We start from the raw sequence: 15721 nt of genomic DNA on the forward strand, positions 1-15721 counted from the left end.
CAAATATATTATATTTTAATTTGCATTACTTTCATTATTTCTACATTAAATGATCACTGAGTTACAATGTACAGAGTAAATATTGTACAAAAATAAAGAGTAGATATTTTAAAGCAGAAAGAGCATATACTGTACTGGCAGAATTAGTATTTGTATTACAGCAACATTTGCATGGTAAATCATCAAAGTTCTAGTAACATTTATATGATACATCAGTAAGGCAAAGACACAAATCGTTAGTGAACTTCCTGAAGGAAGTCATGGAGGCTATAGAAGCAGTGATGATGAGTCAAATATGCCTTCGCAGTTGTCTTGAAATTTGCCAGGTCATTTAATGATTTAATTTGTGGAGGAAGTTTATTATAAATAACTTTCCCATAATACAGGGTTCCTTTTTTATTCAGAGCAGTGTTGGTGGGCTCTAAATGAAGGTTTACTTTTTGCCTGGTGTTATCGAGTGGGTATTTTCATTTTTCTGGAAGAGACTGGGATTTTCCATTGAATATTTTTTCACAAACGTGGTTATCTCATACACACATATACATTTAATTGGGAGGATTTCTAGATTTCTAAAGAGTGGTCTACAGGTTTTGTTCCATTTTACACCTTCCATTATTCTTATAATTCTTTTTTATAGCCTAAAGAGCTTTTGGCATAGAGTAGAGTTACCCCAGAAAATAATTCCATATTTCGGTCATGAGTTTATATAGGCATAATGCACAGTTTTCAGAGAATCTTTGTTGCAGCTTCCATGTAATATTCTCCTTAAGTAGCATGTAGTGCTTAATTTCTTACAGACTTTTTCAACATGCATCACCCATTTAAGGTTATCTTGGAGCCGTACTCCCTAGAACTTAATGTTGTCTATATTGTGAAGGTCTTTGTCAGATATCTGAATCTGAAAAGTTTTCTCACCTTTTTTCACATTATAGAAATTTAGTGCCACTGTCTTACTTGCATTTATTTTCAGTTTTCAATATTGTTCAGTGTCTCTGTTGTAGACTTCTGAAGCATTTCCATTTCTTTCCCACTCACTAGCACACTTGTATTGTCAGCAAACTGGATGATGATCTCTCAGAATTTGTTTATGTCATTCACATATAACATAAATAGAAGAGGTCCCAGAACTGAACCTTGTGGCACTCCATATTTAAATGGTTTCATAGTTTGAATAGTGTTGAGTGAGTTTGATGGAATTTTGATGTTGCACTTCAACCACTTGTTTTCGACTGCTTAGGTATGACTTTATCCAGTTGTTAGATGTTCCTCTAATCGTGTGATCTATGATATCAAAAGTCTTAGAGAAATCTAGACATATTCCATTGACATTTTTGTTATTGTCTAGTTTCTGAAGTACTTCACTTAATAGTTCAAAAATTGCTGTGTCAGTTGATCAGTCTTTCCTGAAACCATGTTGTGCTGTGGATAGTATTTTGTGCTCTTCCAGAAAATCTACTACTCTTTCCACAAGCTGCGACATTGTCGCGAATAAAACAGTGACTGGTATATACAATAAGTTTCCTTTAATTTATGTCTATGGTCACAAATGTTTTGTGAACAGATTACCAGTTTTGGTCTATAATGACCATCATCGGATGTGTTTTTATAAAACAGATCTGATGATGGTCATTATAGACCGAAACTGGTAATCTGTTAGAAAAAGTTTGACCATACGTAAATTAAAGGAAACTTAAATTTACTACTCTTCTTTGAAAAATTTTTTCTATAATTTTTGAAAATACAGATAGTAGAGCAATGGGTCTGTAGTTAGCCACTTCATCCTTTTTACCTTTTTTGAATAGTGGTTTGAACTTAGCTGCTTTTAGGCATGATGGGAAAATTCTGGTTTGAAAGGAACTATTATAAAGGTGAGCTAATGCTTCAATAATGAGATCTCCACATTTTTTAATGAGGCTGTCTGGGATGCCATCTATTCCAATAGAATGATTCACTTTTAAAGTTCCGATAACTGACAGGACTTCTTTCTGGGTTGTTGGAAAGAGAAACAGTGAAGTAGGATTTATGTTGGTATTTGCAGATCAAACTGGGCAGTTTGTATTGCAAAGTTTGATTTCAGTGATTAATTGCTCACTTATATTGCTAAAATAAGTATTGAACTCGTTTGCTATTTCTTTAGGGTCATTAATTTCTTTGCCACTACAATTCAATTTAATATTGAAATTTTTAGGAGAAACATTGTCGGTTTGCTACTCCATACAGCTTTCATTTTGTTATTGGAGTTATTTATATAGCAGTCATTTGCCATTACATTAGCTTCTGTGATCACTTTTTTAAATATTATTTTGTAATTCTTGAAATATGCAAGGAATTCATTGGATACTATGGAAGACATAGAGATCTTATATAATATTGCTATTAAATCTAAAGTATCATACTGAATGACTTCTTGAAAGCTACAAAAAGCTTCTGATTAGACAATAATTTTATTTCCGTAATTATTTCCTATCAATTACCACATCTGGCAAACAAAATCTCAAATATTACATGTAGTTGTGTTTAGGTTTTGTTTGTTAGATGATGGTCATAGATAGAAGTTGGTTACAGAAATAAAATTATCATCTAAAATAGTACCTTCTGGTGGTTCTCAAAATATTATTCGTTAGTTAATCAAAGTTGTGGACCACAATTTGCCAAAACATATTATAGGGACTGCTGTGACAGTAATTTTGCTACTGATTATGAATCTTGAGCACCTATATTTTGTGGTTGTCAGACATCTCTTTGCATCCTAGAGGTCTTATTATGAAATACTACTTTTGTTGCACAAGCTACTAAGTGCTGCTCTGAGCAAAATTTACAAATATAAATATTCTTGAAACAACTATGGCAACTCCTCCTTTCTCCATATTTTCTCTACAGGAATAAGAAGCTAACTTGAATCCTGTAACATTTAACATATCTGTACCAGTGGTCACATGACATTCCGAGAGGCAGACTATATCAACTGGTGTGCTCAACTCTAATTCTTCAACACAAATAAGCAACTCATTAAGCTTACCCCTTAGTCCTCGGATATTCTGATGCAATAATGATAACTGATTTTGTGCACTGGCTAAATTACAACTGGATGAATCTAATTTTCCAGCCAATTTTTGAGTATCTCTAGTTTCAATCAGAGGCTGTCTGCATGAATTGTGTACGTTAAAATTTCCTTTCTGGCTGCCTATTTTATCAATGTGAATGTCATTTTCAACCTGCCTCTGAACATCTTTTGTTTCTGCCCTCCCTACCCTTAAAAAAACTGCTGATCTGTCATTTATAACCACTGTTACTTTACCACTTGTGACCGTGCCCCCACCCCCCCCACACCCCACCCCCACCACCCCTGCAAGTTATTTTCTATTGGTCCAGACAGTTTTCCATTCCTTTCCCTGTTGAGGTGAAGACTATGCGTAGTATAGTCTCACTTGCTGTTAGAGTCAACAGGAACCACACTGTTATGAGACCCCATGTCTGATTCAAGTAGCCATTCCACCTCTAAATTAACTCTCCTAACAGAAGAGTTTAAATGAGGCCGATCATGGTGCCTCAGAACAGACACAAGCGCAACACCAGTATGTCTCGTTGCTGAAGCTATCTTTACCAGGTCACTATCAATTGAATAATTAGGGTTCCTATCTATGCTGTTGCCCGCCCCACCCACTATTACCATGGTGTCTTCCTTTGTGAAGTCTTTACGAAGTGAACCTACATCCTCTATCACCTGACCCAGACTTGCACTAGGTTTAAAAAAGTATGTGACCTGGTAACCTGACCCTAGTTCACCCTCTACCATATGAACTACCTAACAACGAAACTTTCTTCTTCTTCACAGCTTTTTCTGACTTCTTACTTTTCAAACACTTTTTGAAAGTTTGTTGTGTCCTGTCTACTCCTACATGTGTTTGTACTGTATTCCCTCCATTAGGTCCTAAAGAATGAATTTATAGTTACAAATTCTAAGAATCCTCTCAGATTTCTTTCCACTTAATAGTACAACCATTGGGAAAATGAATGCGTGTAGGTAGTTTTAACAACAACTGACTGAAACAAAAAAAACACACACACACACACACCTATATTTCTGTTCAGTCTGTAAAGATGACCTTTGGGGAATTGAGGAGGGGGTTATATTTATTTATTTATTTATTTATTTATTTATTACTTCCATTGATCCAACTGTAATAAGCTCACAAGGATATAGTGTGTGTCATTAAACAGTCTATAAATATGTAGTATTAAAGCAGTCAAAGTACAAAAGTAATACTCTATGTTTTCATTACACAAATGTGATTAGAATGATGGATTACAGGAAACATTAGACACAGAAAGTGAAAAACAAATACAAAACCAGGTAAAATAACTATGAATATTGCGTGAGTACACTACCTACATCATTGCTCAAACTTACACTGTGGTATATCACAGATCTATTAGGTTTTTTTCCGTTGTGGCTAAAAAACTCTTCAAAACTGTAAAATGACCTACTGAGTAGAAACTGCTTGAGATGCTTTCTAAAAGAGGAATGGTTATCAATTTTGCATTTAATATCTGGTGGGAGAGCATTAAAAACTTTGCATCAGAGAACTGCACACCCTTTTGCACCATAGTCAGGTTTGTACAAACATTGTGGAAATCGTGCTTCCTCCTAGTATTATATCCATGATATTCACTATTTCTGTTATAAAACTGAGTATTTTTTGCTGATGGAACACACAAGAGAAAATATGTACTGGAAAGTAGCAGTAAGTATGTTTAGTGTCCGGAAAAGGTTTCTACAACTACATCTAGAGTCTACGCTGCTCATTTATTGCCTTATAACACGTTTTTGGGCCAAGAGTATTTTCTTTGCTAGTGATTGGTTTCCCCAAAATATAAAATCATATAAGAGAATGGAAATATCCATAGTACGCTACTTTCATTGTCTCTGTATGGTGTGGGGAAAAAAATACATCACTGTACATTACTTCCTAGCATCCAAACATTTTATGTTTATTTTTTTTATAAAATCATTTACATTGATTTGCACAAGTAGATTCAAGTTATATGAGCTATAAGTTAGCAAAGTGGTATCAAATAACTGTTAGTATTGTAAGTTACTGTGCTTTTGAACATATTTTCATTCTAAATGTGTTGATTTACAGCCGTTACGTGTCCTGTGATGGTTTTATCTAACTACAGAAAATATTGCTTGTTAATAAAAAAGTCAGTTGAATTTCCCCTACTAGCAGTAACTACACTAATGCAGATATATAAATTATTGTGGTTAAGAATAAGCTATAATGCAATCATAAATAATGTTCAGTACCAACCCGTATGTAACTGACCGGTGGTAGAAGGCAGGTTTCAGAGAATTCATATTTCCTGCCTCTTAAGGGAGAGACCATAAGCAAAATTACCTCAGAAATGAAGTGTAGAAATTTAGGTATCAGTATGCTAATCTACCCATAAAATAAATACAGTTATTTATTGAAGACAGAACATGTTTATTAATTATTCATTTAAATCTGTTTGCATTCATAATTCATTTGCCTTCAACATGCCAATTGCATATGTGTACAACAGTCAGTGAGTTAACCGAAACTGTCTCATTCGAACATGGCAGGATATTCATTTCGTGAACAGGCAGACCTCATTTTTATGTATGGTTGTGTGAATGGTAACAGACACAAGATTTCATGGCTGTATGAGACAGCATTTGTAGAATGAAGACAGTCAAGTTCTGCAATCTTTGGCGCTGTTTATTATCATGTTGTTGAGACAGGATACATAGCACCAAATACTATTAACTGAGGAAACCTGCTTGTTGCTCGGACATCTGACAAGGAAGACCATGTTCTATGGGCTGACGAAGAAGAGCTACATATCATCACAAGACAAATGGCCGTGGCATTTTGGTACATCTCCAAGTCCAGTATGGAGAATAATGCACAAGCATCCCATGTATCCTTATCATCTTTGACATGTGCAAGGCCTTATGCCTGCCAATCACTTACCACAGGAGAACTTCTGCCTATGATTTGTTGCACGAACTGCAAATCCTTTTCCAGAATGAATTTTCATGCTGCAGTGATATGAAACTTCCTGACACATTGAAACTTGTACAGAACTGGCACTCAAATCCTGGACCCCTGCCTTTAGTGGGCAAGTGCTCTACCAACTCAGCTTCCTGAGCATGATTCATGACCCCTCCTCGCAGCTTTACTTCTGCCAGTACCTAATCTCCTACCTTCCAAATCTGACAGAAATTCTCCTGTGTAACTAACGTGCAGGACTAGTGATCCCGCATTGCAGAGACATGGCATAGCCACAGCCTGGGGGATTGTTTCCAGAATAAATTTTCACTCTGCAGTGCAGAGTGCACAGATATGAAACTTCCTGGCAGGGTAAAACTGTCTGCCAGACTGGAACTCAAACCTGAGACCTTGCCTTTTCTGGGCAAGTGCTCTACCAGCTGAGCTACCCAAGTACACAGTTTTAATCTGTCAGAAAGTTTTGTTCCAGTCCATTGTTTGTCTCTTCATGTTTGATCAGAAATGAGGCAATATATAGAAGAGATGGAAGAACAAATCTGCACAACCAGAATGTAAGAGCTGACCACAATACTCGTACTGCAGTACAGGCTAGATAATAGCATCAGTCTGAGGTTAATATGTGAACTGGATTTGTACGCTGTCTGGTAGGGCCATATATTCTTCCAGCATGTCTTGCAGGTGCTGACTACAGAGATTTTATTCAGAACACCCTCCAAGGCCTACTATAAGATGTGCTCAAGCAATAAGAAGGGACATGTTTCTGCAAGATGGTGCTCCAGCACATTTCAGTCTTGGTGTTCAAAATGCTGTGGCTGGTATCTGTTTGACATGAGGAGGACCAGTTCCATGGCCTGCATATTTCCCTGTCCTCTGTCCTTTGGATCATTATCTCATTGAATATTTGTTGAATATTTGTTGTGAGCGAAAGCTTGAAATTTGTGTGTGTGTTTGTGTTTGTTATTGTTATTGTTTCTATCAACGTACCAACGCTTCCGTTTGGTAAGTTACAGAATCTTTGTTTTTAGATACATTTTTCCCACGTGGAATGTTTCCCTCTATTATATTCATATTATTAATTTGTTGTCTACAAAACTGTCACAGTCTGTACTTGGACATGAAGAAATTTTTTTCCTGAAATTTGTAGATTTTATTGTGTACCATTATTTCATTAATTTATTGTGTGTTAATACAATGGATGCTTCCTGAAAACATTGGCTTTTGGGTGGTGGACATCTTTTCTGCTGGTGTTGTTCATCCCTTAATCTCATCTGTGACCTCGGATTGTAAGACTGATGACCTCACTGTTGGGTTCCCTCTCACCTTCGCCCCACAACCCCCCTCCCCCCACCCCATCCCCACTCCCACCCATCAACCAACCAACCATCTCTTCTGCATATATTCGTAGCCAATATTTAAAAAGATAAAAAAAACTGAAATAACAACATTCAAAATAAGTTCTGAAGTGGTTGTGATGCATAGCCAACCACTTCTTCATTGCTGGGAATAAGTGGAAGTCGCTCGGTGCCAGGTCGGGACTGTACGGCGTATCAGGAAACAACTCCCACTTAAAAGATTCGAGAACTTCACAAGTGGCATTTGCCGTGTGGGCCCGGGCGTTGTCATGAATCAGCAAGATCTTTGAGCCCAACTTTCCCCTGCGCTTGTTTTGTATTGCTCTTCTGAGGTTGTGCAGAGTTTGGCAATACCTATGAGAGTTTATTGTAGTGCCTCTTGCCAGGAAATCCACAAAAATTGTATTTCTACTGAGTGATGTTTTGGTAGTGTAGTAACAAATAACGAGTGCCATTAAAAGAAAATACAGTCATCCTCACATGGAGGCCTCTTGAAAGTAGGCATCACAGTAACTCTTGAAACTGCATTTTCATGCTTTAGGCAAAGTATGCTTGTATTTTATATTCGTGTTACACATGCAATAGACACAAGGTTAAAAAGAAACATGTTTGCAATTCTTTTTTGGAAATGTCATGCTTGTTCTGTGAGACACAATCACTGTTAAGTTGCCATTCCCATATTGAAAATGTGTTGTGACAGTTTGTTATTGAAGTGGTCAGAAATACATTGTCTTATTTATCATCATTGTCTCATGATATCACCAAAGAAATAACATGAAATCAACAGTAAAAAAATTTAGTATAACCAAGAAATTTTAACTTAGAATGTGCAAGAGATATAAATACTTTCTACCTCTGTTTATTCTGTGTTGCCATTTCACTTACTTTCACATACAGAAATTAATAGCCATATTCGTTATAAATTTTGACCTTCTATTTTCCAATTGTTGTGCTATTTTTATGAGTGAATTAATGTTAGCAGATTTTATTTTTTTTAACTGGCATGTTTTGTTACATAGGCCCGCAGAGCACAGAAGGCAGGAGCAATTGCTGGTATTGTCTTGGACAATACAGTTGGATCTTCATCTGCTACATCACCAATGTTCGCGATGTCTGGTGATGGAACTGATGATGTCAAGATACCTGTTGTATTTCTGTTTCATGATGACGCTGTGAAGTTTCTTTCCTCTGTTAAACATAATAAGCAGCTAGAAGTTACTTTGACTGATATGATAACTGCCAAGAAAGGTATAAATTTATATACATACATATTTTTCTAATGCATAGATTATATTTAAACTAAATAGAAGGAATAGATAAATTAACACAGTCACTAAAATGGTGACATATTTCTTTATTTACAAAGTGTTCAGCTACTTACACTGTCTTCTTAATAAAGGGGCTGTTCAATAAATAATACCCCACAATTTTTTCTCAGAACATATTAATTCTTTTGAGTTGGCATTTGGTTACAATAATAGTCAACATTTCTTTTGCTTGTAGAATTTTTGGGTGTCTGCCCAAATCATGCCATAAGTTCACCACCATATTTAGGCAAATGGACTCATTACCATCTTCATGTGGTTGCTGATGGTTGCTGCTCCACTCCTGTTGGTATCCTATATATGTTGGCCATTATCCCATCAGTCACTTTCCTCTTGGTCCGCAGCTCATGGTCTAGTGGCTGGCGTTGCTGTCTCTGGATCACAGGGTCGGTTGGGTATTTTCGCCGCGGCGGCAGTTGCAATGCCTGACTGTGAAATGTGATCCGCAGTGTCTGGGCTATCGCCATCGGGTGCTGACCTCACTTTACAGGATTACTTTTCTTTTTCTGGGCTTAGTGCAGGGCTCCTCACCTGACTTAGCTGTAGGCTGCTATCTTTATTTGTTAGACCATCTTGGAATTTAATTTCAAGGGCCTCTTTAATCACAGTAACAGCAGGAGGAGGGTTGCGTAATGATATTTGTTTTATTGTAATGTACAGTATGGCCAATTTTTTATTCTAGTCAGCCATGGCTGATTTGGTAGTCTGGCGTGATTTAGTGTGGTGTTTATGTTCATGCCACCTCTCCTCTACCATACATACAATTTCCCAATATATGCTTCACCTCAGTGACAGGCAGTTTTGTAGACCACTGCTGTGCAAAGGCTAGGTCATCCTTTATTGAAACTAGAGATGTCAAGGTCTTAGGGGATGGGTGAAATACACATTTAACTTTGTGTCACTCCAAGATTTTGGCGACTTTTCTGGAGGTGCTGCTGGCAGATTGCAAGCACGCTGGTGATTTATGTTCCTCTTTATCTTCCTGTTGCTGTGTACTTACAACTTATCTAAATGCACACTTTATCTGCCTGCTTCTGTACACATTTTTTCAGAACATTCTCTTCAGGTCCTTCATCTCATTTGGAAGACTGTCTCAGTCACAGATGGCTCGCACCCTTTGAACAGTGTGCATAATATGCCTTCACCCTGGAAGTTGTGGGACTACTGGAGACATGTATCTACAATTAAATGTGTGTAGGTTTTCTGTACACTCTATGTCTCAGCTTTCCACCTGGGTCCTGTGTCGCCAGGACATCAAGAAACGAAAGTGTGCCATCCTTTCCCTCCTCCATTATAAACTGTATTTTAAGGTATTGTGAGTTGAGGTGAAGGAGAAATTTACCTATGCTGTCCCATCCAGCGGGACAGATGATCAATGTGTGATCTAAGTAATAGTAGAGACAAGTTGCTTTTATTTGAGCTCGCTCCAGAGCCTGTCTTCAAAGTCTTCCATGAACAAATTTGCCATGATCAGTGACAGAGGATACAGTCCATGGTGGCACCATGTGTATATTCACAATAATTTCCACAGGACATTAAGTAAGTTGCAGAATTGATAAGCAAGAAATTTGAAACCAACCTGGCGAGACACTTAAAGATTGTGCTTACCTTAACTTACTTCCTGTTTGATTGAAATGATTACAGACAGATGGAAAACGTCACCATGGGATGTGCTGTGTTGTTCATCATGATTTTGTTCATGTAAGATTTCAAGGAGGTGGCGTGGAGCAAACCCAGCAAAATCCAACGTGTTTCTACTGATATTTGAATCACACATTCATCGTCTGGTTACATGGACAGGACGGTTTAGGTGAATTTCTCCTTCACATCAGCTTGCATCATCCTAAAGTGCAATTTACCATGAAGAGGAACAATATGGCACCCTTCTGTTCCCTGATGTCCTGTTGTAACAGAAACCAGGTGGCAAGCTACAAACCCAGTGTGCAGGAAACCTATAACACTGAATTGTGTCTACATGTGTCCAGTAGTCATCACAACTTCCAGCATGAAGGCATTTTATGCATACTTGTTCACAGGGAACCCTTAACTGAGCCTAGACAAAGAAAAGCATCCCCAAATAGTGAGGTTTGGACCTGGGAGCAGAAGCACAGAAACCGGAGATCCCAGTTCATAGACGGTGTGCCGCTAACACTCCCCCCCTCCCCCCCCCCCCCCACACACACACACACACACACCACCACCACCACCACCACCCACCGTGGCAGCTGTACAGGTAGCAACAGTAGCAGAGTGATGGAGGGTGTAACAGCCAATTTATATAGGATGCTGACAAGAGTGGAGCAGCACTCATCAGGTACTACCTGAAGTCGGCAATCAGTCTGTTTGCCACAATATCGTCAAGAACTTCCAGTGTGACCCAGAAGGATGCCTAACAATTCTACAAATTAGAAATACACCACGAAAACATCAGAAAGAACATTTTTTTTTACATGTACTATTTTTCTATGTATTCTCTATCATGTTCTTGGACCTTAAGCTAGTATTCCGTAAGAGCATGTATTCACTGTTGGTAAAAGCTCTTATCCTGTGCTTGTAGCTGTGGTTTCACAGCATGAATTATATTCTCATCACCTTCAGTATGTGCCCCACATAGAGAATCGTAAGTGGCCACCAGATGGAAGACAGAGGGCATCAGGTTTGGACCATGAGGTTGATGAGGCAGTAATGTCCAGTCCAATTTGGCGAAGTGTTCCTGAGTTCTGAGACTTGCATGCAGTTGTAAATCATTGCATTGGTGCAAGATTTCTTTTGGAATCTTGTCAAACAAAATATGTCATAAATAGTTCTTGAGTTTGTTCAGAATCTTCACAACACCTCTGAATTAATGGTTGATCCTTTCGGCAACACATTCAGGAGAATGACACTACCATCATTATCCCAAAAGACTGTCATCATGACTTTGACAGCAGAGGGAGCTACCTTGAATCTCCCCTCCCCTCCTTTGCCCTCCTCTCCCAGTTCCCCCTCTTCCCTCCCCTCCTTCCCCCTCTTCCCTCCCCTCCCCATTCCCCCTATTCCCACCCCTCCCCCTTCTCCCTCTTCCCTCCCCTCCCCCTCCTATCCAAGTGGTGCCACTCCTGTGAATCAAAGTTATGCAACCAACTTTCGTCATCTGTTATGATACATAACAGAAATATCTCTCAATTGGTCTTAAACTCCTCCAACAGTTCACATGAAATGGCTTTCTTTGAATGTTGTGGTCTGTTGTGAGAATTTGTGGAACCCCTCTCGAACATATCTTGAAACATCGAAGAGTCTCAGTCATTGCTCATGCGCTTCCAATGCTCATCTTTAGCTGTAGAGCCAACTGTCGAGTTGTTACACACCAGCCTGCACGAATTCTGGCTTCCACATGATTCAGCATGCCAGGAGCAGTGGCTGTGGCAGGACATACTAAACATTTCCAATCATGGAGCTCCGTTTCTGCACTTGGTGATGCTTTCTGCCCCTTTACCCATTGCCCAACAGTTCTCCTATCATTTGCATCAGTACTATACACTGCAGACAAATGTTTATGGATGTTCAACTTGGTTTCTTTTCTCACACCAAGAGTTCAATTAAATCACATTGCTTGTAACAAGTGTCATGCAAAGGTGCCATTTTGATGGTTCGCAGTGGCTGTCATCTGTCAGAATTGTTGGAAGGTTTGCACATGTGCAAACATTAAATTTGAAGCGCCTGAAAGATATTTTCTAAGATGTATTAATGGAGGTACTAAAAATTTGGGGCATTATTTGTTGAATGACCCTCGTGTGTTATATTCATCTCAACTAAGTTTCTTATAACACTGAATAGTGTGTACCATTTTTCAAAAGTTATACCATCACTAGGCTGTAAAGGTAACAGGTAATGTGCCCCCCCATACTTCAGGGCCTAGAAGAGTGCACAGGTCCCTTGCAAAATTGAAGATATGTGATTGCAGTGGGAAGATATATCACAATGGAGAGTCCTACTGAACATGTATTTTGACTTCCTCTCTTTTTGAAATTTAATGTATGGTAAAACATGGATAATATTGGTGCATAACATTCCCCACATCCATAGCTTCCTGCAAGCTTGTTGCACTTTGTTATGTACTTTTATATGTTGTCGAATTTTGAAATAATGGCTTCGTTACTCAGATCATGAGGGTGGCACAAGCTTCAGAGAAAAAAATTACAACTCCAGTCTCTGTGTTGTTCTCCCAACAAATGTCAACAAAACTAGGCTATTTTCAACATTTGCTTCCTTCTCTTCCACCTTGCTATAGGTGTGAATTATATCAGTGGACTAGGGCTGTAATATTAAACACTTGTGTAGCAGAACATGAGAATGAAACAATTAGAAAATACAGGAAGGAAAAATGACAATATTATGAAAAGGATAGATTACTATTCGCAAATAGTGGAGGTGTTGAGTCACAGAAAGTTACAACAAAAAGACTATCAAATAATTAAGCTTTTGGCCAAAAAGGTCTAGACAAAACACACACACACACACACACACACACACACACACACACACACACACACACACCCTGCCAGCACTTTCGTTCGGTAAGTCACATCATCTGTATTTTTAGATATATTTTTCCCACGTGGAATGTTTCCCTATATATATATATAAACAAAGATGATGTGACTTACCAAACGAAAGCGCTGGCACGTCGATAGACACACAAACATACACACAAAATTCAAGCTTTCGCAACAAACTGTTGCCTCATCAGGAAAGAGGGATGGAGAGCGAAAGACAAAACGATGTGGGTTTTAAGGGAGAGGGTAAGGAGTCATTCCAATCCCGGGAGCGGAAAGACTTACCTTAGGGGGAAAAAAGGACGGGTATACACTCGCGTGCACACACACACACACACACACACACACACACACATATCCATCCACACATATACAGACACAAGCAGACATATATATGTCTGCTTGTGTCTGTATATGTGTGGATGGATATGTGTGTGTGTGCGAGTGTATACCCGTCCTTTTTTCCCCCTAAGGTAAGTCTTTCCGCTCCCGGGATTGGAATGACTCCTTACCCTCTCCCTTAAAACCCACATCCTTTCGTCTTTCCCTCTCCTTCCCTCTTTCCTGATGAGGCAACAGTTTGTTGCGAAAGCTTGAATTTTGTGTGTATGTTTGTGTTTGTTTGTGTGTCTATCGACGTGCCAGCGCTTTCGTTTGGTAAGTCACATCATCTTTGTTTTTAGATATGTTTTTTTCCCACGTGGAATGTTTCCTTCTATATATGATGAGGCAACAGTTTGTTGCGAAAGCTTGAATTTTGTGTGTATGTTTGTGTGTCTGTCGACCTGCCAGCACTTTCATTTGGTAAGTCACATCATCTTTGTTTTTAGATATATTTTTCCTACGTGGAATGTTTCCCTCTATTTTATATATATATATTGTAAATCGTGCCATACTTTGTGTTCAGAGATGAGATTTTCTTTGTGCTCATAAACTGTGTCTTTTCGTAAGAGATCTGTAGTCCAGTTTTGGAAGTGATTTCATGCAGTTTTTCAATAGCGTCTTTTGTTTCCTTTATACCTTTCGTGACAATCGCCAAATCGTCTGCAAAAGCCAGGCATTTAATCTGTAGGTTTCCTAAGGTTTTCCCCTGTTGTGATGTTTCCCATTCTTTTATGACCTTATCTAACACCAGATTGAAAAGGAGAGGTGAGAGGCCATCGCCTTGTCGGACACCTGTGCGAATTTCAAAGGGCTCTGATAGTTCCCCACAGAACTTTACTTTGGAGGTCGTGTTGGTTAAGGTTTGCTCTATGATAGCCCGTGTTTTGTTGTCTACTTTGTATTCTGCTAGAATTTTGAAGAGAGTTTTCCGGTCGATAGAGTCGTACGCCTTTTTGAAGTCAACAAAGGTAATGATCAGGTTCTGTTTGTGTTGTAAAATCATTTTCAGGTTCCAAATTTGTTCCGCACAAGACCGCCCTTTACGGAAGCCTGCTTGGTATTCCCCAATCAAGTGGTTGGTCTGGCATTCTAGTCTGTTCAGTAAAGCTTTAGAGAGGATCTTGTATGTGACCGGTAGTAGGGATATTCCTCTGTAGTTGTTCGGGTCAGTCTTGTCACCTTTTTTGTGTAGTGGGTGTATCAGGGCAGTTTTCCAGTTGTCAGGAATTTTCATGGTCTTCCAGATGTCTTCCAAGATCCTGTGGATGTCTTTGGTGAGTTCTGGGTCTTGTAACTTCCAGATTTCCACGATGATGCCATCTTCTCCTGGTGCTCTACGATTATTGAGTGACTTGATTATTTCTTTAACTTCTTCTAGAGTTGGAGGTTCACTATCTGGATTGTATGTGCTCATTTCTGTCATCATTTCTTCCATAGGGGGGTCCGTGTTGAGCAGTTTTTCAGAGTACTTTGGCAGAATGTCACAATTGTTTTTGGCATTGGTTTCTAGGGTTCCATCCGGTCTTCTGAAGCACAAGTTGGGTGGTTGATATCCAGTCATATTTTCTCTGAACGTTCTGTAGAAGTTTCTTGTATTGTTCTTCATGAAGTCCGATTCGATCTCTGTCAGTCGCTGTTTGTCATACTGTCGTTTTTCACTGCGAATGATTTTGCTTGATTGCTTCTGTGTTTTCAAGAAGTTCATCCAATTCTCTTGGGATTTATGGCTACTAAATTTTTTCCATGCACTGATTCGTTGGTCAATAGCTTGGTCACATGTGTGGTTCCACCAACGGTGTTTCCGTGTGCGTAGTGCATATAAATATGGACATATTCTCTGTATATATATATATATATATATATATATATATATATATATATATATAGAGAGAGAGAGAGAGAGAGAGAGAGAGAGAGAGAGAGAGAGAGAGACACATTCCACGTGGGAAAAATATATGTAAAAACAAAGATGATGTGACTTACCGAACGAAAGCGCTGGCAGGTCGATAGACACACAAACAAACACAAACACACACACACAAAATTCAAGCTTTCGCGACCAACTGTTGCCTCATCAGGAAAGAGGGGAA

General features: G+C 38.7%; 1 protein-coding gene across 1 annotated transcript in view; it reads left to right on the forward strand.

The window, feature by feature from the left end:
- Positions 1-15721, forward strand: part of LOC126259300 (ER degradation-enhancing alpha-mannosidase-like protein 3) — a 268347-nt gene that overhangs the window by 218589 nt on the left and 34037 nt on the right. The window contains exon 17 of the mRNA XM_049955967.1: positions 8407-8635. Coding sequence (XP_049811924.1) covers positions 8407-8635 — 229 coding nt within the window. The remainder of the gene's footprint in view (positions 1-8406; positions 8636-15721) is intronic.

Source organism: Schistocerca nitens, chromosome 5, assembly GCF_023898315.1.
Source record: "Schistocerca nitens isolate TAMUIC-IGC-003100 chromosome 5, iqSchNite1.1, whole genome shotgun sequence".
Lineage (NCBI taxonomy): Eukaryota > Metazoa > Arthropoda > Insecta > Orthoptera > Acrididae > Schistocerca > Schistocerca nitens.